The following is a 21,465-nucleotide window of genomic DNA, read 5'->3' as shown; positions in this document are numbered from 1 at the left end:
GGGAACACAGCAGCACTTTCAGCACAAATGAGAGGAGTCAAAAAATGGTGGTGGGGGTCGGGGTGGCTGGTAATGTCAGTCACTGATCTCCTGTCAGCTACTACCTGCGATGATTTCATCCTTGACTTTCTGCAGCTCTTTCTTCACGTCCTCCAGCAGCTCCTGCAGAGACAGAGAATGTGAGAGTCAGCGAGAGAAGGAAAGAGAGTTAGAACGAGAGAGGGAGAGTGGTTCAGGTGGAGAATGTCAGGGTGAGACAGAGACACAAGACTCGCGCCTCAAAAAGATACACAGGTCATTCCGGTCAGAGTGAAAAGGAATTGTATTTGTATAGCACCTCTCCTGATCCTGGAGTTTCCCAAAGTGGTTTACAGGCAATGCTTGAGGTGTGGTCCCTATTGTAAATGTAGGGACCACAAACAGCAACATGACAGAAAAATACAGATTGTCCCTGAAACCAACATCTAGAGAGCAGCAGGAGCTTTGGGATCGGGAGATCACGTTGGTATATTTCAGTGGGATCTCCTCCAGCTGATTGGGAGGACAGACGGTGTTCCGAATGATCAACTCACACAGTCAGACAGCTCCTCTGACAGGGTAACACTCCCCCAGCGCCGCACCGGGACAGTGCAACAGTGTAATACTCCCCCCAGCACTGCACCGGGACAGTGCGATAGGGAAACACTCCCCAGCACCACACCGGGATAGTGCGACAGTGTAACACTCTCCCAGCACCACACCGGGATAGTGCGACAGTGTAACACTCCCCCAGCCCTGCACCGGGATAGTGCGACAGTGTAACACTCCCCCAGCCCTGCACCGGGATAGTGCGACAGTGTAACACTCCCCCACAGTCCCGCACCAGGACAGTGCGACAGCGTAACACTCCCCACAGCTCCTCTGACAGGGTAACACTCCCCCAGCACTGCACCAGGACAGTGCGACAGCGTAACACTCCCCCAGCACTGCACCAGGATAGTGCGACAGTGTAACACTCCCCCACAGCCCTGCACCGGGACAGCGCAGCACTCCCCCCCCCCCCCCCGCCCCCACCGGAACAGCGCGACAGTGCAGCACTCTCTCCCCCCTCCTCCCCCCCCCCCCCCCCCCCCCACCACAAAGGAAGGAGGGAAGTGAACAGGCTCTCCCAGACCCCATGAAGCTCAGTGTCCAATGGAACCACCAGTAAAGCAGCATCATCCTCCACCCCTCCTCCCCCGAGCCAGGGGATCAGTACCTGTCTCATCCGGTCTGCGTCGGTATCATCTGACGTTGTATCGTTGCTCGTGGGAGTGGATTTGACCCTGGGGGAGAAACAGGCAGGAAACATCAATCCATCAAAGTGAGGGTCACCTTAACCCTGGAGGTGCATTGGGCAGGAGCAGGTGGATCAGTGCAAGAGGGTACAGGGAGGGGTGGACAGAACAGCTCACTGACTGAGTACACCCACTTAACACAAGGCAGGAGGGAGGAGGAGGGGACAGGGAGAGGGGAATGGGTCAGGATGGGAGGGACTGCTGTATCCTGGGCTCGGTCTGAGGTGGGGATGGGGTGACAGGTGGAAAACAGGAAATAGTCAGTCAGTCAGTCTCCTGCCACCCCCAGAGAGTCAAGGAAAGACCTGGGGGTGCAGACAGCAACGAGAGTCAAGGGCTGAAGGACAAAGAATAATTAGAGAGGGGGAGGAGTGAAAGGAGGATGATATTCCCGTAGCAACTTCCACAATCGAGAGGCATCCCACAGAATTTACAACCAATAAGGCGATGGATTTGGAACACAGTCACTGCTGTTGCGTCAGAAACACGGCAGCCATTTTGAGCACAGCAAGCTCCCATGTACAATATAGAGAATAAGCAGCACAGCTGTTGGTTTGACGAATAAACAGTAGAGAAAGCTTCCCTTTGCCAGCTTGAAATGGTTTTCAAAAGGTTCCACGTGTGGACCATAGAGGATGGACAATACCTCAACTGGAATACTAACCCCACCGACAGCGCGGCGCTCCCTTGGCGTTGACCCCCGACAGTGGGAGTGCTCCCTCTGCGCTGACCCTCCGACAGCGCAGCGCTCCCTCAGCACTGACCCTCCGACAGGGCCCACTCCCTCAGCACTGACCTTCCGACAGGGCCCACTCCCTCAGCACTGACCCCCCGACAGCGCGGCGCTCCCTCGGCGCTGACCCCCCCCCCCCCCCCCCCCCCCCCCAACAGCGCGGTGCTCACCCCCTCGACAGCGCGACGCTCCCTCGGCGCTGAACCCCCGACAGTGCAGCACTCCCTCAGCACTGACCCCCCAACAGTGGGAGTGCTCCCTCAGCACTGACCCCCCGACAGCATGGCGCTCACCCCCCCCCCCCCCCGACAGCGCTGCGCTCCCTCGGCGCTGACCCCCCGACGGTGGGAGTGCTCCCTCAGCACTGACCCTCCGACAGTGAGGGTGCTCACTGCTGAGCAAGCGCAGGTGGCTCAATGAAGACAGACAGACAGACGTTACATCACTTCCAACCCTGTCTTTGCCCCAGCACAGTGACCAGAAGCTAAAAGCTGTTTGTGCAGAAGCTTTTTAGCATTGAATGCTGAAATAATCGCGAGTTAAATCCTGAGGGAGAGGTATCAGTGCTGACCAGGGACAGGGGTATGGTTGGGGGGTGCAAGGTGACCAAGGAGGGTGGGTGGCTCCCATCTTACTGAGCAGCATTGGGTTGTTGCTGCCTGACAGCGCCCCCTCATGGTCCTGGAGGACCATGGACCCCTCCTGCTGTCACCATCAGCAAATTGGTGCGTTGGGTTGATGGAGAGTTGGCCTATCGCCCAACAGGACACAGTCTGAGAGAGTCAACTCTTGGAGAGGTCGTGTACCTGGAAACTATGGCCAAGGGTTGGAGCTACGGCCCACTGCAACACTCCCCCCTCCCCCGCCCCCATCACCCAACCTGGAGACTGCAGGATGTGGGAGCTCCCCATTGACGCCCACCAGCATCCCACACGAACCCTCATCACCAGAATCACCTGAAGGTCTCCCACCAGACCTCAAAACAAAACATTGCAAACTCCTCCACCTCACTCCCGACTGAGGTAAAATGGGGGCAATGAGGCCTCTGGTCACAAATTGGATGGTTGGGGGGCACAAAATGGATGACGAGGCAAGTGACAGTTGGCTACAAAATGGACAACCAGGCAAGTGGATTGTTGGCCACAGTGGACAACTGCAGTGCTGACCCCTCCCTCAAATCTTTAACCCTCAGTTGCAACAGCGCCAGCAAAGTGCCGACAGACAGCGACTTGAACGTCAGGTACCTATGCTGAGTGCCAGCGTGTGAACTGCTTGAGGAGTCTGTCGTCTTCAGCATGGAGTTACCTCTGCAGAGCGAGAGAGAGGTCAAATCGAGGAAGCAACAGGGGAGAGAGAGAGAGAGAAAAACAAACACAAAATTCACCGAGAAACAGAGGCAGACGCCAGAGGCCTTGTCTGGATTCTGAACGTTGACCACACCGGCTGTGGATCCATCAACGCAGAGTACCCAGACCAGTCACATGCTCAAAACTGACCAATGGGGCTTCACTGACAATCAACCAATCACAGCCTCAGCTCCATTTCAGATTCCAGTTTCTCCAAACTGCGTTGCCATCTTTTCAAATAGAAATGAACCACATAACCTCTAACCCTCTAAACCTTCATCCTTGCTCCCCATTGGGTGGCATGGTGGCTCAGTGGTTAGTAGATACTGCGCTTATGTCATACAGTCAGCAAAGAAAGACCCTTCGGCCCAGCCAGTCCATGCCGACCATAATCCCAAACCAAACTAGTCCCACCTGCCTGCTCCTGGCCCATATCCCTCCAAACCTTTCCTATTCATGTCCTTATCCAAATATCTTTTAAATGTTATAATTGCACTCACATTCACCACTTCCTCAGAGTTCATTCCACACACTAACTATCACAATTTGCCTCTCGTCTTTAAATCTCCTAGTCTTACCCCCTTGTCTTGAATTTCCCATCTTCAGGGAAAAGACAACTACCATCAACTCGATCTATACCTCTCCTTATTTTATAAACTTCTATCGGGTCGCCCCCTCAACCTCCTACGCTCCAGTGAAAAAAGGTTCCAGCATTTCTTTCTAACACCAGCCTTCCACACCCCACAACATCCTGTCGCGAGTTCAGTTGAGTTTCTGGTCAACGGTAACCCCTTAGCATGTTGACTGTGAGGGATTCAGTGACGGTAAACTCCGTTGAATGTCAAGGGGCAATGGTTACATTGTCTTATTAATGAAGAAGTTAAAAATCTCAACACTAGGTTATAGTCTGACAGGTTTATGTGGAAGCACTAGCTTTCGGAGCGCTGCCCCTTCATCAGGTGGTTGTGGAGCAGCGCGGTGCTTCAGAAGCTAGTGCTTCCACAATAAGGAGAAAGTGAGGTCTGCAGATGCTGGAGATCAGAGCTGAAAATGTGTTGCTGGAAAAGCGCAGCAGGTCAGGCAGCATCCAAGGAGCAGGAGAATCGACGTTTCGGGCATGAGCCCTTCTTCAGGAATGATTCCAGAATGATTCTCCTGTTCCTTGGATGCTGCCTGACCTGCTGCGCTTTTCCAGCAACACATTTTCAGCTGCTTCCACAATAAACCTGTCAGACTATAACCTGGTGGGCGGCACGGTGGCACAGTGGTTAGCACTGCTGCCTCACAGCACCCGAGACCCGGGTTCAATTCCCGACTCAGGCGACTGTGTGGAGTTTGCACATTCTCCCAGTGTCTGCGTGGGTTTCCTCCAGTTTCCTCCCACAGTCCAAAGATGTGTGGGCCAGGTGAATTGGCCATGATAAATTGCACGTAGTGTTAGGTAAGGGGTATATGTAGGGGTATGGGTGGGTTGCGCTTCGGCGGGTCGGTGTGGACTTCTTGGGCCGAAGGGCCGGTTTCCACACTAAGTAATCTAAAAAAAAACCTGGTGTTGAGAGATTTTTTAACTTTGTCCATCCTAGTCCAACATGGGCACCTCCACATTACTGGTGATGGTCATAGCTTTGCGTTTGTGTGGCACGAATGTTACTTGCCACTCGTCAGCCCAGTCCTGGGGATTGTCCTGATCTGGGTGAAGGACTGCGTCCAGAAAGTTACAACAAAAAATAAACCAAGTTGACATCTTACCAGGTGGGGCTGTGCAGTCCATGCTCTGGGTGGGAATGGATGTGGTAATGGGCCCCGGGAGGATGATGTGGACAACCACACACTACCAAGCCTGTGATCTATGCTTCCTCCTAATATCAACTGACAGGAACAGGCCATTCTGCCCCTCAGTCTGCCCCCCACCATCATCCAACTCAGTCCCTTGATCCCTCAATACCCTTTGAATCCCTTGGTCTGCAAAAACTGTAACCAATTCGTTCTCGGAAACATTCGAATGTTTTGGCCTCAAATGCTTGCAGCGACACAGAATTCCACGGAGGACAGCTCTCTGGGGGACAAAATGGCCGCACTTCACAACCAGCTGAAGGTGACCTTTCACCCCCCCCCCACTTGATCCAAACATGACACTCACCTGGAGACTGACGAACTGGGCTTTTCCCAAGGTCTCTTCACTGATTCTGAAAACAAAACGAGAGGAAAATCAGAACACCCTTTCACTTGGGAGCTGCTTTATCCAATGAGACTCAAGTCAAGGTGCACAGTTTCCACGGAAACCAGGCAACACTCACCTTCACCAAAGTGTCTCATCTTGCTCCACCCCCTCAGGACACACGCGCAAGAATGCCAAATTTCAAAGCAATTTACACCGCGGGGAAAAGGGTGACGATTGGTCGGCTGTTACCAACAAGTAACAAGGATAGGCCACTCTGCCCTTCCAGCCTGGTAACCCATTCAGTAAGATTACAGCTGATCTGATTTTAACCTCAGCTCTACATTTTTGCACATCCCCCCACCGATAATCTTTCACTCCCTCGGTCATCAAGAATTGATCTCCCTCTGTCTTCAACATAATTGAAGATTCTGCCATCGCTGTTTTTGGAGGAGGAGGATTCCAAAGAGTCTCAATCCTCAGAAATAAAATATTTCCTCATCTCTGTTTCCAATGGGAGCCCCCTTATTATTAAACAGTGATGCCTCGTTCTAGACAATGAAACTGGAAAAAACACAGCTGCCAAGGGGGCTGGAGAGTCAACCTTTAGGTCATATGCTGCCTGAACTGCTGTGTTCTTCCATCTATCGCCTCCGGCCTCCAGCATCTGCAACTCTTCCTGTCTCCCAGTCCTACCTTCTCCCTCAAGAGGAAACACCTTTTCCACATCCAACTGGCCAAGTCCCCAACAGGATCTTATTTGTAACTTTTTCACACAGAGGGGGTACCTGTACGGAATGAGCTGCCAGAGGAAGTGGTGGAGGCAGGTACAATTACAACATTTTAAAGGCATCTGGATGGGTATATGAATAGGAAGGGTTTGGAGGGATATGGGCCAAGTGCTGGCAAATGGGACTAGATTGGGTTGGGATATCTGGTCAGCATGGACGGGTTGGACCAAAGGGTCTGTTTCCGTGCTACATGACTCTATATTTCAATTCAGCCACCTCCGACTCCTAAACTCCAGAGCATTCTGGGGACCTGGGTTCGAATCCTGCCATGGGTGGCTAGATTAGATTAGATTCCCTACAGTGTGGAAACAAGCCCTTCGGCCCAACCAGTCCACACCGACCCTCCGAAGAGCAACCCACCCAGATCCATTCCTCTAACTAATGCGCCTAACATTACGGGCAACTTAGCATGGCCAATCCACCCTGACCTGCACATCTTTGGACTGTGGGAGGAAACCGGAGCACCCGGAGGGAACCCACGCAGACACTGGGAGAATGTGCACACGCCACACAGACAATTAGCACTGCTGCCCCATGGTAGCACGGACCTGGTTTCGATTCTAGCCTCGGGCAACTGTGTGTGGAGTTTGCACATTCTCCCCATGTCTGTGTGGGTTTCCTCCGGGTGCTCCGGTTTCCTCCCACAGTCCAAAGGTGTGCAGGTCAGGGTGGATTGGCCACGCTAAATTGTCCCATAGTGTCCAGGGATGTGCAGGTCTGGTGCATTAGTCAGGGGAAATAAGGTAGGGGAATGGGTTACTCTGTGGAGGGTCGGTGTGGACGTGTTGGGCTTTTTGGCCTGTTTCCACACTGCAGGGATTCTGATCCATTTCTAATTGTCAGGAAACCCATCTGGGACACTAACTGCCATCCTTACCTGGTCTGGGCCTACGCGTAACTCCAGACCACAGCAATCTATTTGACTCTTAACTGTCCTCTGGGCAACAAATGCTGACCTAGCTCGTGACACCCTCATCCTGTGAATGAATAAAAATCAACCCAGGCTCAGCCTTTCCTCATGAGGCAATCCACTCATGCCAGAGAGTGGAAGGTAGGTAAATCCTCAGAGCTGCTTTCAGTACACAGTCATCCATTCCTTGGGACGGCACAGGGTAGTGTTACAACAAGGAATACCAAACTCCGGGGAGAGGGAGAGGGAGAGGGAGAGGGAGATTGGTAAGCCCCCCCCCACACAAAACAACTGGGCCAGGACTGATGGAGGTGACTCACAAACACAGGCCATTCAGCCCATCCAACACCATGACTCATCCACCAGGAACAACACCCAGGAAATAATCCATAGCGCGTAAACAGGCCATTTGGCCTAACAAGTCCACACCGATCCTCGGAACAGTATCCCACCCACAGCCATTCCCCTATTCTCCTGCATTTACCCCTGAATAATGCACCTAACCCACACATGCCCGGACACTACGGGGCAATTTGGCTAACCAGACCCACTCTCTATAACGTCTTATTTCCCAGAGTTAATCCACTTAGCCTGAACATCCCTGAACACTATGGGCAATTGAGCATGGCCAATCTGCCCTAACCTGCACATCTTTGTGACAGAGAGGAAACCCATGCAGATACCGGGAGAAGGTCAGTGTGGAGTATGCAGAATCATCAGAGGCTGGAATCGAACCTGGGACCCTGGGGCTGTGAGGCTGCAGTGCTGACCACTGAGCCACCACACCATCCACTGCCAGGATAGGCAGGAGAGTGAAGAAAACACTGGTGAAGAATTTTTGATTTGATTCCATTGTTTTAGATTAGTCATACAGCACGCAAAGAGACCCTTCAGTCCACGCTGAACACAGTCCCCAAACTAAACCAGTTCCACCGATCTGCTCCTGGCTCATTTCCCTCCAATCCTTTCCTATCCACATACTTGTCCCAATGCCTTTTAAACCCTGTAACTGATCCCGCATCCACCTCTTCCTGTGGAAGTTCATTCCACACACTGAAAATATTGCTCATGTCCTTCTTAAATCTCTCTCCTCAAAAATATGTCCCCCCACCCCCGTCTTCAATACCCCCACCCTAGGGAAAAGACACCTGCCCATTCACCTCATCGATTCCCCTCATGATTTTATAAACCTCTATAAAAAAGGTCACCCCTCAGCCTCCCAAGCTCCAGTGAAAAGTGCCCCAGCCTATCCTTATATCTCAAACCACCCCACGCCCGACCCCCATTCCCAGCAACCTCCTGGTAGATCTTTTCGGAATCCTCTCCAGTTTGATAATATCCTTCCTACTCAGGACAACCAGAACCGGGCACAGTTCTCCAGTAGAGATCTCACCAATGTCCTGTACAACCACAACATGACGTCCCAACTCCTACTCTCAAAAAGGTCTGAGCAGTGAAGGCAAGTGCGCCAAATGCCTTCTTAACCACCCTGTGACGCAACTTCAAAAGGATTATATCCCAGAACCCCTGGGTCCCTCCGTTTCACAACACCACCCAATGGTGGGGAAGCATTGAAAATGGTGGCAGTGGGTGGGGAGACGAGGTGGTGGGGGAATAAGGACTGGGGCCGTTGGGACCCCAACGTAGGACTGTCCAACAAACAAAAAAAAGAAAATCTGGAAAAATTGCTGCTGGACTGTCCATATTGTGGTTGAAGTAGGAGGAGCCAAGTCAGGAACCTTGGGTCTTTGCTGTTCCTCAAATCAGCACTTGGGGGTGCCCAAGAGCAGCTGAGACAATGTTTCTCTGTAACTGCATCCGACATGTGACAGTGTGGAAACAGGCCCTTCGGCCCAACAAGTCCACACCGACCCTCCGAACAGTATCCCACCCAGACCCATTCCCCTACTGTATTAGTTTATGTTTCCCCTGAATGATACACCTAACCTACACATATAGCTGGACATTATAGGGTTATTTCTCATGGCCAATCCACCCTAACCTGCACATCCCTGGGCACCATGGGACAATTTAACTTGGCCAATCCACCCTAACCTGCACACCTTCGGATTGTGGGAGGAAACCGGAGCACCCGGAGGAAACCCACACTGACACGGGGAGAATGTGCAAACTCCACACAGACAGTTGCCAGAGGCTGGAATTGAATCCGGGTATTGAGTACAGGAGTTGGGAGGTCATGTTGCGGCTGTACAGGACATTGGTTAGGCCAATGTTGGAATATTGTATACAATATTTGTGGGCGGCACGGTGGCACAGTGGTTAGCACTGCTGCCTCACATCGCCTGAGACCCGGGTTCAATTCCCGACTCAGGCGACTGACTGTGTGGAGTTTGCACGTTCTCCCAGTGTCTGCGTGGGTTTCCTCCGGGTGATCCGGTTTCCTTCCACAGTCCAAAGATGTGTGGGTCAGGTGAATTGGCCACGCTAAATTGCCCGTAGTGTTAGGTAAGGGGTAAAATGTAGGGGTATGGGTGGGTTGCGCTTCGGTGGGTCGGTGTGGACTTGTTGGCCCGAAGGGCCTGTTTCCACACTAATCTAATCTAAAAAAAATTCTGGTCTCATTCCTATTGGAAAGATGTGAAACTGGAAAGGGTTCAGAAAAGATTTACAAAGGATGTTGCCAGAGTTGGAGGGTTTGAGCTACAGGGAGAGGCTGAACAGGCTGGGGCTGTTATCCCTGGAGTGTCGGAGGCTGAGGGGTGACCTTTATAGAGATTTATAAAATCATGAGGGGCATGATTTTCCCTGGGGTGGGGGAGCCCAGAACTAGAGGGCATAGGTTTAGGGTGAGAGGGAGAGGGAAAAGATTTAAAACAGACCTAAGGGGCAACTTTTTCACACAGAGGGTGGTATGTGTATGGAATGAGCTGCCAGAGGAAGTGGTGGAGGCTGGTACAATTACAATATTCAAAAGGCATTTGGATGGGTATATGAATAGGAAGGGTTTGGAAGGATATGAGCCAGGTGCTGGCAGGTGGGACTAGATTGGGTTGGCATGGACAGGCTGGACAGAAGGGTCTGTTTCCGTGCTGTACATCTCTATGACCTCCTGAGTGCAAACACTTTCCCTCATGTCCGTCTGAAATGTTCGGCTTCGTATCCAGAGACTGTGCCTCTCTCTCTCCTCCCCTCTCTCCCCTGCCACCCCAACTCTCCCCTCTCTGCATGCTGACCCTATCAGAATCATCCTCAGGCCTGTCTCTCCATTGTTCCACAATGTATTGGCCAAGATTACCCAGCATCCTCAAAAAAGGACAAATCCCTCATCCCGGAAAACAGTTCACAAACAAAGATGGGAGGGTAGGTGCAGACTCGATGGACCGAATAGCCTCTTTCTGCACTGCAGGGGGATTGTATAATTATGGCAATCAGAAACAACAGCAGAAATTGCTCAGAAAACCTCAGCATCTGTGGAGACAGAGAGAGGGAAACAAAGTTAACGTTTCTGAATACTCACTCGACCCGAAAGACTAACTCTGCTTTCTCTCTGTCGAGTTTTCCCAGCAATCTCTTTTTTTTTGTTACCAATGGCCTTTCGCTGTGGCTTCTCCAGTAAAATAAGATCAGGCCCCCCTTCAGCTCCACCCATCAGTGCGAACCCTCCCCCCACCAGACAGTCAGCACCCACCTAACCTGGGACAAGGGAAAATACAAGGAAGCGCAGTTTGTCTGAAAGCAGAGAATTGAAGCATACCGCTGCTGTGCACGGTTGTCGCTTTGGTCACTGTGTTGGTGTCTTCCTAGAGAGAAAGCACATTAAACAATGGGGTTAAACAGAGAGACATTCAACACAGAGCAGACTGCTCAGCCCCACCCAACCCCCTCACACCTCCCCCCCCCACTCATATGAGGCCATCAGTTTATAAACACCTCCTACACACACACACACACACACACCACCCCCCCCCACCCTGACCTCGCAGGCACAGTCGGAGACATTCTCATCCGATGCCAATTAACTTCCTTCAGGCCCATAGTTCCCTCCAGATTTCACTTCGCCAATGGACGCTCCATCCCAACAGCCCCCTCCCGCCAAACCAGGCCCTAACAAACTTCACATCATATCACCTCCCTCCAGGGCTCACTCAGCAATCCCACAATTCCCAGTCAAGCGCCATGACGATCTCAAAATCCCTCCAAAAATCACTACCCCCTCCTGACCTCAGCCTACGTTGCCCAGAGGTCGCCAATTCAGCTCGCCCCCCCCCCCCCCCCCCCCCCCCCCCGCCAACCCACCGAAACACCCAAACCCCACCCCCGCCCTGCACCACCCCCCAACCCCGTCACTTACGCTTGGCTCATCGTCTTTCTTCACCGGAGGCTTCTCGGACACTTTCCGTCTGAAGCGAAAGGGGGGGACCGGGGTTAACGTGGAGCAACATGCCACTATCCCACCCCCGTCCCTCCACGGACACACACATCCCTGTGTCCAACCTACTCTTCCCTTCCCTCCCTCACTCCCCCAATGGGCGAGTCCATCCTCCAGGTCACTGGTCCAACATGAGGGTGAGGAAAGTGGATGCAAGTTACCCCCTGCGCTCTTCACACAGAGCCATGTGGTCACTGGATTCCCACTGGGCCACAGGCCCTCCCCATACACTCCACCCCGCTAGGCTGCATTCCCCTCCCCCACTGGGCCACAGGCTCTCCCATTCCCCCACCCCACGAGGCCGCTTTCCCCTCCCCCACTAGGCCATAGGCTCTCCCATTTCCCACCCTATTAGGCCATATTCCTCTCCCCCCTCTAGGCCACAGGCTTTCCCAATCCCCACTGCCCCGCTAGGCCACATTCCCCTCCCCCCTCCACCACAGCCTCTTCCATCCCCCACCCCACATGGCCACCTCCCCAGGCAACAGGCTCTGTTGTCTGTGGTGGGATTTGAACCCAGATCCCCAGAATGTTACCTGGGTCTCTGGATTAACCCCTCGCCCTAACATAGGGACAGACGATAAGCAGCACTGCATCCCGACGAAAACAGGAACTCCCGTAGGCGGTAGAACTCCTGACAGGAAATCACAAGGCCCCACCCTGTCGATCAGCCCAGCGACTCACCTTCGTGCCAACATGGCGCTCATCTCCTCCATCAGCCCTCCTCCTCCACCTCCTCCCCCTCCCCCACCACTGTTCTTGCTGCTGTCACTCCGGGGGCTGGAGCTCCCACTCGCGCGGGCGTTGTCCTCAGTCTGGGGTGGTGCGAGAGAGACACACACAGCGGAGACGTTAGAATTCACCAAACGGGGAATCATCACCGAGAGACTGAGTGCCCCTTCCTGCTGCCCAAGACCCATTGCCCCAGTCACCCCTGACAGACCCTGCACAGCAAGGTCCCAGAAATAGTTGCTCCCCTCACCGCAGGAGAGGGGGCGGGAACACTGCCTGCTGTTCAGACCCCAAATCCTTCCCAAGGCCAACAGCCCTGGATTTACTGGGGAGGGGGTGGGGCTCTGGCCTTGTCACTGTTAGTGGGAGGTCGCTGTGCACTTATTCTCCAACAGCGCCTGTATCTTCTGTTTTTAGAAAGCGATAAAGCATTAAAAGACTTGTGAACAAAACACAAAATAGCAGCAGCAGTAGGCCATTTGGCCCCTTGACGGGGCTCCACCATTCAGTAGGACCATGGCTGATCATTGTGATCTTTTTTAGGGCAAAGATTTGACAAAAAAAAAGGGAAAGTTTCTCATTTTTCCCTCAGAAAATGTGAAACTAACTTCAAGAGACTTTGCATCAATAGTGAAGAAGTTAATTCTTGATTACTTGGATGAAAAGAACTACTGGGCCAGTTAACGTGGTAACCCTTAACCTGGAAGCAGTACCCACAAAGAGGAAGTTCCTGTTCCCACTCTTTCCCCATACCCCTTGATCCCTTTATCCCTCAGAACTATATCTAACTCCTTGGAAATATTCAATGTTTTGGCCTCAACCACTTTCTGTGGCAGAGAATTCCACAGGCTCCTCCACTCTCTGGGTGGAGACATTTCTCCGTCTCAGTCCTTCCCATATCCTTCGACTGTGACCCCCCCCCAGGTTCTGGACCCCCCTGGTCACTGGGAACATCTTTCCTGCCTTTTACTCGGTCGTTGGGTCATAAGAGATGTACAGCACAGAAACAGACATCCAACTTGTCCATGCCGACCAGATATCCCAACCCAATCTAGTCCCACCTGCCAGCACCCGGGCCCATATCCCTCCAAACCCTTCCTATTCATATACCCATCCAGATGCCTCGTAAATGCTGTAATTGTACCAGCCTCCACCACTTCCTCTGGCAGCTCATTCCACACACGCACCACCCTGTGTGTGAAAAAGTTGCCCCTTAGGTACCTTTTACATCTTTCCCCTCTCACCTTAAACTAGTCCTCTTCAAATTTTATTGGGATCTATAAGATTCCCCTTGTTTGTCTAAACTCTAGTGAATGTATCTCCCCTCAGATGTCACGCCTGCCACCCTAGGAATTAGCCTGAGGGTCTGGTGTATCCAACTGGCCGATTTCCCCCAGTTACACCGTTTCAGCTCCCATTGAAACATATGGCACAGGCCATTCTGCCCATCAGGTCTGCCTAGTCCAGTTAGAATTTTATAGGTTTCCACTAAGTCCCAAAACCTCACCAAACGCATCCCCCCACAACGACCCCAAATCACCTCAAACCCAAGTACAAAGAGTCCGAACTGATCAAAGTCAACATCCAGAGGGGGGAGGGGAAAATCGGCAACAGCGCACTCTGGATTATTTAACGGCAGAGAGTGCCACGCTAAAGCTCCCCCACCGTCCCCATCACATCCCCCCCTGTCCTCACACCGTCTCCCCCCCCACCCCCGGTCTCGACCATTCGCCCTGACCCTTCTCCACACCCCCATCACCCCTCTCACTTCCCCCCCACCCCCAACCCCGTCCCCATCACTCACCCCCCCCCCTTGCCCCTACACCATCGCCCCCCCCCCACCCCCTGGTCTCACCCCATTCGCCCTGACCCTTCTGCACACCCCCAACACCCCTCTCACTTCCCACCCCCTCCCCAACCCCGTCCCCATCACTCACCCGCGCCACCTTCTTCAGCTTGGCTGCCTGTAGGGCCTCAGCGAGACCCCCTCCGGAACCACCCCCCAACTGGCCAGAAGGGGGCGGTAGTGGTGGAGCGGGGGGAGGCCCACTCCCCGACTGCGGAGGCGGGGGGCCGGGAGGCGGCGGCGGCCCCGGGGGTGGTGGGGGTCCAGGCGGGGCAGGGGGCCCCCCGGGTGGGGGTGGAGGCCCAGGCGCTAGGAAACGAAGAGCAGGTGTTGGTTACGACGTCCGCTGACCCCCGACTCCCCCCACCCCCCTCCCCTCACTGCGACATGGTGGGGCTGTCTGTCTGGCCCACCCAGCCGACGTTGGCCCCTCCCTTTCCCAAAGGGGCTGTGCTGGCTGTGCACCGACAGCAGGGAGCGCACACAGCACACGAGCAACTACTGCGCCTGCGAGGCTCCTCCGTCTCAGCAGGAACCCAGCTCCTCGTATAACGCACAGAGAGGGGACATCTACCCTCACCCCCTCCCTCACAGTCAGAGCCCCACTCAGTACACCGCGTTAAAGGCATCAAAAGGTGCAGGGTTCACAAAAACTAGTCAGGGAGGGAGGGGAAGTGAAAAGGGGAGGGGGGTGGAAGGGCGAGGACCGGGGAAGGGAGAGGGAAGAAGGCGAGGAGGGGGGGGGGGGGGAGAAGGGAGAGGGAGGAAGGGCGAGGAGGGGGGGGGGGGGAAGGGGAGAGGGAAGAAGGGCGGGGGGGGAAGGGAGAGGGAGGAAGGGCGAGGAGGGGGGGGAAGGGGAGAGGGAAGAAGGCGAGGAGGGGGGGGAAGGGAGAGGGAAGAAGGTGAGGGGGGGGAAGGGAGAGGGAGGAAGGGCGAGGACAGGGGAAGGGAAAGTGAGGAAGGGCGAAGGGGGGGGAGGGAGAGGGAGGAAGGGCGAAGGGGGGGGAGGGAGAGGGAGGAAGGGCGAGATGGGGGGAAGGGAGAGGGAGGGAGGCGAGGAGGGGGGGAAGGGAGAGGGAGGGGAGGAGAGAGAAAAGAGGGATGGAGGGACGGGTGGAGGCAGCACAACTTTGAGTCTAGCAACAGTGCCACTGTGGTGAACATTTGAGAAGCACTGCATCTGAAGGCACTATGTAAATGCAAGTTGTTCTGGGGTGTGAGCCAGGTCAGTCTGACGCTGGGTGTCTGACAGGAAGCAGGGAATTAAATCCACTCTCAGGGATTTACAATTTAAAAGAAAAAGGAAATTGCTCTCCTGAACAGTCAGACGCTGGGAGATACACAACCCACCAATGGGAGCCCCTCCCCAGTTGGGGGTCAGCTTAGACCAGGAGCTTTAACTGACTCTCTCACACTCTAACCCCTCCACCCCGCGCACTGACCCTCAACCCCCACCCTGTCCTCCTCCTGCCCTCAGGGAACAGGATAACCAAAGAGGACAATCAGGCCATTCGGCCCATCGACTCTGCTCTGCCGTTCAATGCAATCACTGCTGATCCGCCACCGAGGCCTCTCATTCCCGCACTCTTCCCAGTATCTGCCCGAGATTTCCCAGTGGGCAAGTGCTGCGTATGGGGCCCTGTCCCCAAAACAACCCCTCCACCTCCCTCCAGCCCGCGGGCGATCGGAACCCCACCGTGAGGCAACAGTGCCTCCTGGCTGCACCGTACCTGCGCTGCGCCTCTCCTGCTGTTCGCGTTCCTGCTCCAGTCGCTGCTGCTCCAACCTCTGCTGCTCCAGTCGCTGCTGTTCCAACCTCTGCTGCTCCAACTGCTGCCTGTACGTTCACGGGATAACACGACAGAGACGTTGGAAAGGCCAGAAACCCTGAGCTACCCACTTGCCCCACCTAACCTCCCCACTCACCTACCGAGGTCAGAATGGGGGACCCAGTGGTGAAACCCATCTGTCCCTCTATTACCCAGTGTCAGGGCGATCAGGTTAGCCTCCTGTGTATCACACGAGTCTCTGTAGGGATTCCATGATTCCAACAGCAAACAGATGGAAGGATGGTGCAGGGTTCGTCGTGAATTTATAGAATTCATTGCCACAGAAGGTTGGAGGCCAGGTCACTGAGTTTATTTAATACAGAGATAGATAGGGTCTTGAGTATCGAGGGGATCAAGGGTTGTAGGGAGGAAGCAGGAGAACAGGATAGAGAAACTTATCAGCCATGATTGAATGGTGCAGCAGGCTTTGATGGGCTGAATGGCCTAATTTCCATCTTGTAGATGCTGTAGACAGAATCAAGGTGTAAAAACACATTTTACCAGAAACTAGAAGTCAAACTGGTGTTTTTAAAAATCACTCTCAGGATCTAGGCAAACATTTATAGCCTGTGTCTGATTGCCCCCTTCAAATGTTGGAGGTGAGCTGTTGGTTAAACCATGGGGAGCAGAAATTAGGCCATTCAGCCCATTGCATGGCAGAGCGATTCAATCATAGAACATAGAACAGTACAGCACAGAACAGGCCCTTCAGCCCACGATGTTGTGCCGACCATTGACCCTCATGTATGCACCCTCACATGTCTGAGACCATCTGCATGTCCAGGAGAATCTTAAATGTCTCCAATGACCCTGCCTCCACAACTGCTGCTGGCAATACATTCCATCCTCTCACAACTCTGTGTAAAGAACTCGCCTCTGACCTCCCCTCTATACTTTCCTCCAACCAGCTTAAAACTATGACCCCTCGTGTTGGTCATTTCTGCCCTGGGAAATAGTCTCTGGCTATCGATTCTATCTATGCCTCACATTATCTTGTATACCTCAATTAGGTCCCCTCTCCTCCTCCTCCTCTTCTCCTATGAAAAAGTCCTAGCTCAGTCAACCTCTCTTCATTAGATAAGCCCTCCAATCCAGGCAGCATCCTGGTAAACCTCCTCTGAACCCTCTCCAAAGCATCCACCTCCTCCTTACAATAGGGCGACCAGAACTGAACGCAGTATTCCAAGTGCGGTCTAACCAAAGTTTTATCGAGCTGCAACAAGACCTCATGACTCTTAAACTCAATCCCCCCTGTTAATGAAAGCCAAAACACCATATGCTTTCTTAACAACCTTGTCCACTTGGGTGGCCATTTTAAGGGATCTATGTACCTGCACACCAAGATCCCTCTGTTCCTCCACACTGCCAAGAATCCTATCCGTAATCCTGTACTCAGCTTTCAAATTCGACCTTCCAAAATGCATCACCTCGCATTTATCCAGGTTGAACTCCATCTGCCACCTCTCAGCCCATCTCTGCATCCTGTCAATGTCCCGCTTCAGCTTACAACAGCCGTCTATACCGTCAACGACACCTCTCACCTTTGTGTCATCTGCAAACTTGCTGACCCATCCTTCAATCCCCTCATCCAAGTCGTTAATAAAAATTACAAACAGTAGAGGCCCAAGGACAGAGCCCTGTGGAACACCACTCACCACAGACTTCCAGGCAGAATATTTTCCTTCTACTACCACTCGGGGTCGTCTGTCGACCAGCCAATTCTGTATCCAGACAGCTATGTTCCCCTGTATCCCATTCCTCCTGACCTTCTGAATGAGCCTACCATGGGGAACCTCATCAAAGGCCTTGCTGAAGTCCATATACACCACATCCACAGCTCGACCTTCATCAACTTTTCTAGTCACATCCTCAAAGAACTCGATAAGGTTTGTGAGGCATGACCTGCCCCTCACAAAGCCGTGTTGATTGTATTTAATCAAGCCATGCTCTTCCAGATGGTCATAAATCCTATCCCCCAGAATCCTTTCTAACATCTTGCAGACGACAGATGTGAGACTTACTGGTCTGTAATTGCCGGGGATTTCTCTATTTCCTTTCTTGAAGAGAGGAATTGCATTTGCCTCTCTCCAGTCCTCAGGTATGACTCCAGTGGAGAGCGAGGATGAAAAGGTCTTCGCAAGTGGCGAAACAATTACATTTCTTGTTTCCCAAAGCAGCCGAGGACAAAACTGGTCTGGGCCTGGCGACTTGTCAATCTTAAATGTTTGACAAAACTTTTAGCTCATCAGCTTCCTCTATCTCTCTCCATTCCAGCATACACACCTGCTCTTCAAAGGTTTCATTCACTACAAAGTTCGTTTCTTTTGTAAAGACAGAAGCAAAAAGCTCATTTAGGGCTTCCCCTCCCTCCTCAGACTCCACACACAAATTGACTGATACGTTTCTCAACCCCACTCTCCCACTTTCTCCCCATGACTCTTGATACTCAAGAACCTCTCTGTCTCGGTCTTAAATACACTCAATGACCTGACTTCCACACAGCCTTCTGTGGCGATAGGTTCCATAGATTCCCCACTCTCTGGCTAGAGAGATTTGACCCACAATGCTATTAGTGGCGGCACGGTGGCACAGTGGTTAGCACTGCTGCCTCACAGCGCCCGAGACCCGGGTTCAAATCCCAACTCAGGTGACTGTCTGTGTGGAGTTTGCACGTTCTCCCCGTGTCTGTGTGGGTTTCCTCCGGGTGCTCCGGTTTCCTCCCACAGTCCAAAGATGTGCGGGTCAGGTGAATTGGCCATGCTAAATTGTCCGTAGTGTTAGGTAAGGGGTAAATGTAGGGGTATGGGTGGGTTGCGCTTTGGTGGGACGGTGTGGACTTGTTGGGCCGAAGGGCCTGTTTCCACACTGTAAGTAATCTAATCTAATCTAGTGGCGGAATGGAACAGTGATATATTTCCAAGTCAGGGTGGTGAGTGGAGGGGAACTTGCAGGGGGTGGTGTTCCCAAGTGTCCCTTTATCCTTCCACATGGAAGTGGCCGTGGGTTTGGAAGGTGCTGCCAGAGGACCTTTGGTGAATTTCTGCAGTGCATCTTGTAGACAATTTCCTTAGATTAGATTGTCTACAATGTGGAGACAGGCCCTTCGGCCCAACAAGTCTACCCCAAACCGCTGAAGAGCAACCCAACTTAGCCTGGCCAATCCACCCTAACCTGTATATCTTTGGATTGTGGGAGGAAACCGGAGCACCCGGAGGAAACCCTCGCAGACACGGGGAGAATGCGCAAACCCCACACAGACAGTCGCCCGAGGTCGGAACTGAACCCAGGTCCCTGGCGCTGTGAGGCAGCAGAGCTAACCACTGAGCCACCGGCAAAATCCTGGAATACTCTCCCTCAGGGCATTGTGGGTCTACCTACAGTAGATGGACTGCAGTGGTTCAAGAAGGCAGCTCACCCCCACCTTCTCAAGGGGGCAATTAGGGACACAGCATGGTGCAGCATAGAACATAGAAAAGTACAGCACAGAACAGGCCCTTCGGCCCACGATGTTGTGCTGAGATTTAATCCTAATGTAAAATATAGTAACTTAACCTACACACCCCTCAACTCACTGCTATCCATCTGCATGTCCAGCAGTCACTTAAATGTCCCCAATGACACTGCTTCCACCATCACAGCTGGCAACGCATTCCATGCATTCACAACTCTCTGTGTAAAGAACCTTCCTCTGATGTCTCCTTTATACCTTCCTCCTAATATCTTCAAGCTATGACTCCTCGTACCAATCAATCCTGCCCTGGGGAAAAGTCTCTGGCTATTGACTCTATCTATTCCTCTCATTACCTCGTACACCTCTATCAGGTCTCCTCTCTTCCTCCTCCTCTCCAGAGAGAAAAGTCCGAGCTTATACAGAGAGAGTGTTTAAAGGAACGGGCACAGTGAACACAACTCATGGCTCTCAGGTTTTGTTAACTCTTTCTTCCCCCTCATGGACAGTGATCATGAAGCCAAGTAGGACTGCTATGTTTCAGATTCAGTTCCAGAGACAGAAGAAATGTTACCACACCACCCCCCCCCCCCGCTGCAAGGAACTTTGCTTTCAGGAGCACTGGGGCATTCAGATAATTGGAACGCAGAGTGAGAGGTCGGGATCTAACCAGATTAGACACCACGCAGCCATTCAGCACCGACAGTGCAATCTCCAGAGGATTAGATTGCAGAGTCTGAAATCCGGATTAATCCCAAAATTTTAATAAAAGGGGAGAGTGAATGAGAGGGAGCGAGTGAGAGAAAGGAAGACATTGCTGGAATTGCCATCTGGTGTGGTATAGATCCTTCCCCACCAGGCCTCGCCCCAGAGCCTTCCCCGGCGGCCTGTCCCCACCAGGGTCCCCCAACCCCATCCCAGGGCCTGCCCCACCAGGCCTCGCCCCAGAGCCTTCCCCGGCGGCCTGTCCCCACCAGGCTCCCCCACCCCCCACCTCAGGGCCTGCCCCACCAGGCCTCGCCCCAGAACCTTTCCCCACCAGGCTCCCCCACCCCCCATCCCCCACCCTAGAGTTCAGGGCCTGCCCCACCAGGCCTCACCCCAGAACCTTCCCCCGCGGCCTGTCCCCACCAGGCTCCCCCACCCTCGAGTTCAGGGCCTGCCCCACCAGGCCTTGCCTCAGAGCCTTTCCCGGCGGCCTGTCCCAATCCCAGTCCGGGGCCTTGGGAGTTTTTTTTTTAGAAATCGGCTCCAAATCAGCCTCACCTCCTCTGCTGTTCCAACTCCTCCGCACTTGGTCCATTGTTCACCGGCCGTGGGCCAGCAGTTCCTGTACAGGAGAGAAGGAAGGGTCACACAAACCAAACAGAGAGAGTTTGAGGACAGGACACTCGATCTGAAATGTCAACTTTAATTTCTCTCCACAAGTGCTGCTAGACCTGCTGAGCTTTTCCAGCAATTTCTGTTTTTACTTATAGCATCCACACTCTTTTTTTCCCCAATTTTAATTAGCACTTTTTGCATTGTGTTCTATGGACTTGTTTAAGGTGGGACTTATCTGGATAGCATACAAAACAATACGTTTCACTGTATCGGTACACGGGACAATAATAAATCAAATTCAATTAAATTAAATGAGGGGGAATGATGCAGGGTTCACCTGTCAACTGCCTCAGTTCCCTCCAAACTCTCCTCACGCTGTCTTCTGCGAGGGGAATGATGATGATCTTTTCCCCAGCATAGGGGAGACCAGAACTACAGAACATAGTTTTAAAAGATGAAAGGGGAAAGATTTAAAAAGGGAGCCGGGTGGCAACCTTTTCAGGCAGGGCCTGGTTTGTGTGTGGAACGAGCTGCAAGAGGTGGTGGTAGATGCAGGTACAGTTACAATTAAAAGGCATCTGGATGGGGACAGGAATAGAAAAGGGTTTAAAAGGGATATGGGCCAAGTGCTGACAAATGGGGC

The 21,465-nt window shown here is 53.0% G+C and overlaps 1 protein-coding gene across 2 annotated transcripts in view; it reads right to left on the bottom strand.

The window, feature by feature from the left end:
* vaspb (vasodilator stimulated phosphoprotein b) overlaps positions 1 to 21,465 on the bottom strand; it is a 73,707-nt gene that overhangs the window by 2,111 nt on the left and 50,131 nt on the right. Inside the window, exons 4-13 of one of the 2 annotated variants that reach the window (XM_060856092.1) lie at positions 20,766 to 20,829; positions 15,953 to 16,059; positions 14,314 to 14,531; positions 12,329 to 12,459; positions 11,567 to 11,615; positions 10,970 to 11,015; positions 5,536 to 5,581; positions 3,294 to 3,356; positions 1,238 to 1,304; positions 105 to 162 (exon numbers count right to left, since the gene is read on the bottom strand). In XM_060856092.1, coding sequence (XP_060712075.1) covers positions 105 to 162; positions 1,238 to 1,304; positions 3,294 to 3,356; positions 5,536 to 5,581; positions 10,970 to 11,015; positions 11,567 to 11,615; positions 12,329 to 12,459; positions 14,314 to 14,531; positions 15,953 to 16,059; positions 20,766 to 20,829 — 849 coding nt within the window. The remainder of the gene's footprint in view (positions 1 to 104; positions 163 to 1,237; positions 1,305 to 3,293; positions 3,357 to 5,535; positions 5,582 to 10,969; positions 11,016 to 11,566; positions 11,616 to 12,328; positions 12,460 to 14,313; positions 14,532 to 15,952; positions 16,060 to 20,765; positions 20,830 to 21,465) is intronic. The other variant, XM_060856093.1, reaches the window with a different exon arrangement.

The sequence above is a fragment of the Hemiscyllium ocellatum genome, chromosome 47, assembly GCF_020745735.1.
Source record: "Hemiscyllium ocellatum isolate sHemOce1 chromosome 47, sHemOce1.pat.X.cur, whole genome shotgun sequence".
Classification (NCBI taxonomy): Eukaryota; Metazoa; Chordata; class Chondrichthyes; order Orectolobiformes; family Hemiscylliidae; genus Hemiscyllium; species Hemiscyllium ocellatum.
The sequence above is the reverse complement of the archived record's forward strand: the minus strand, read 5'-3'. Positions and strand labels throughout refer to the sequence as shown.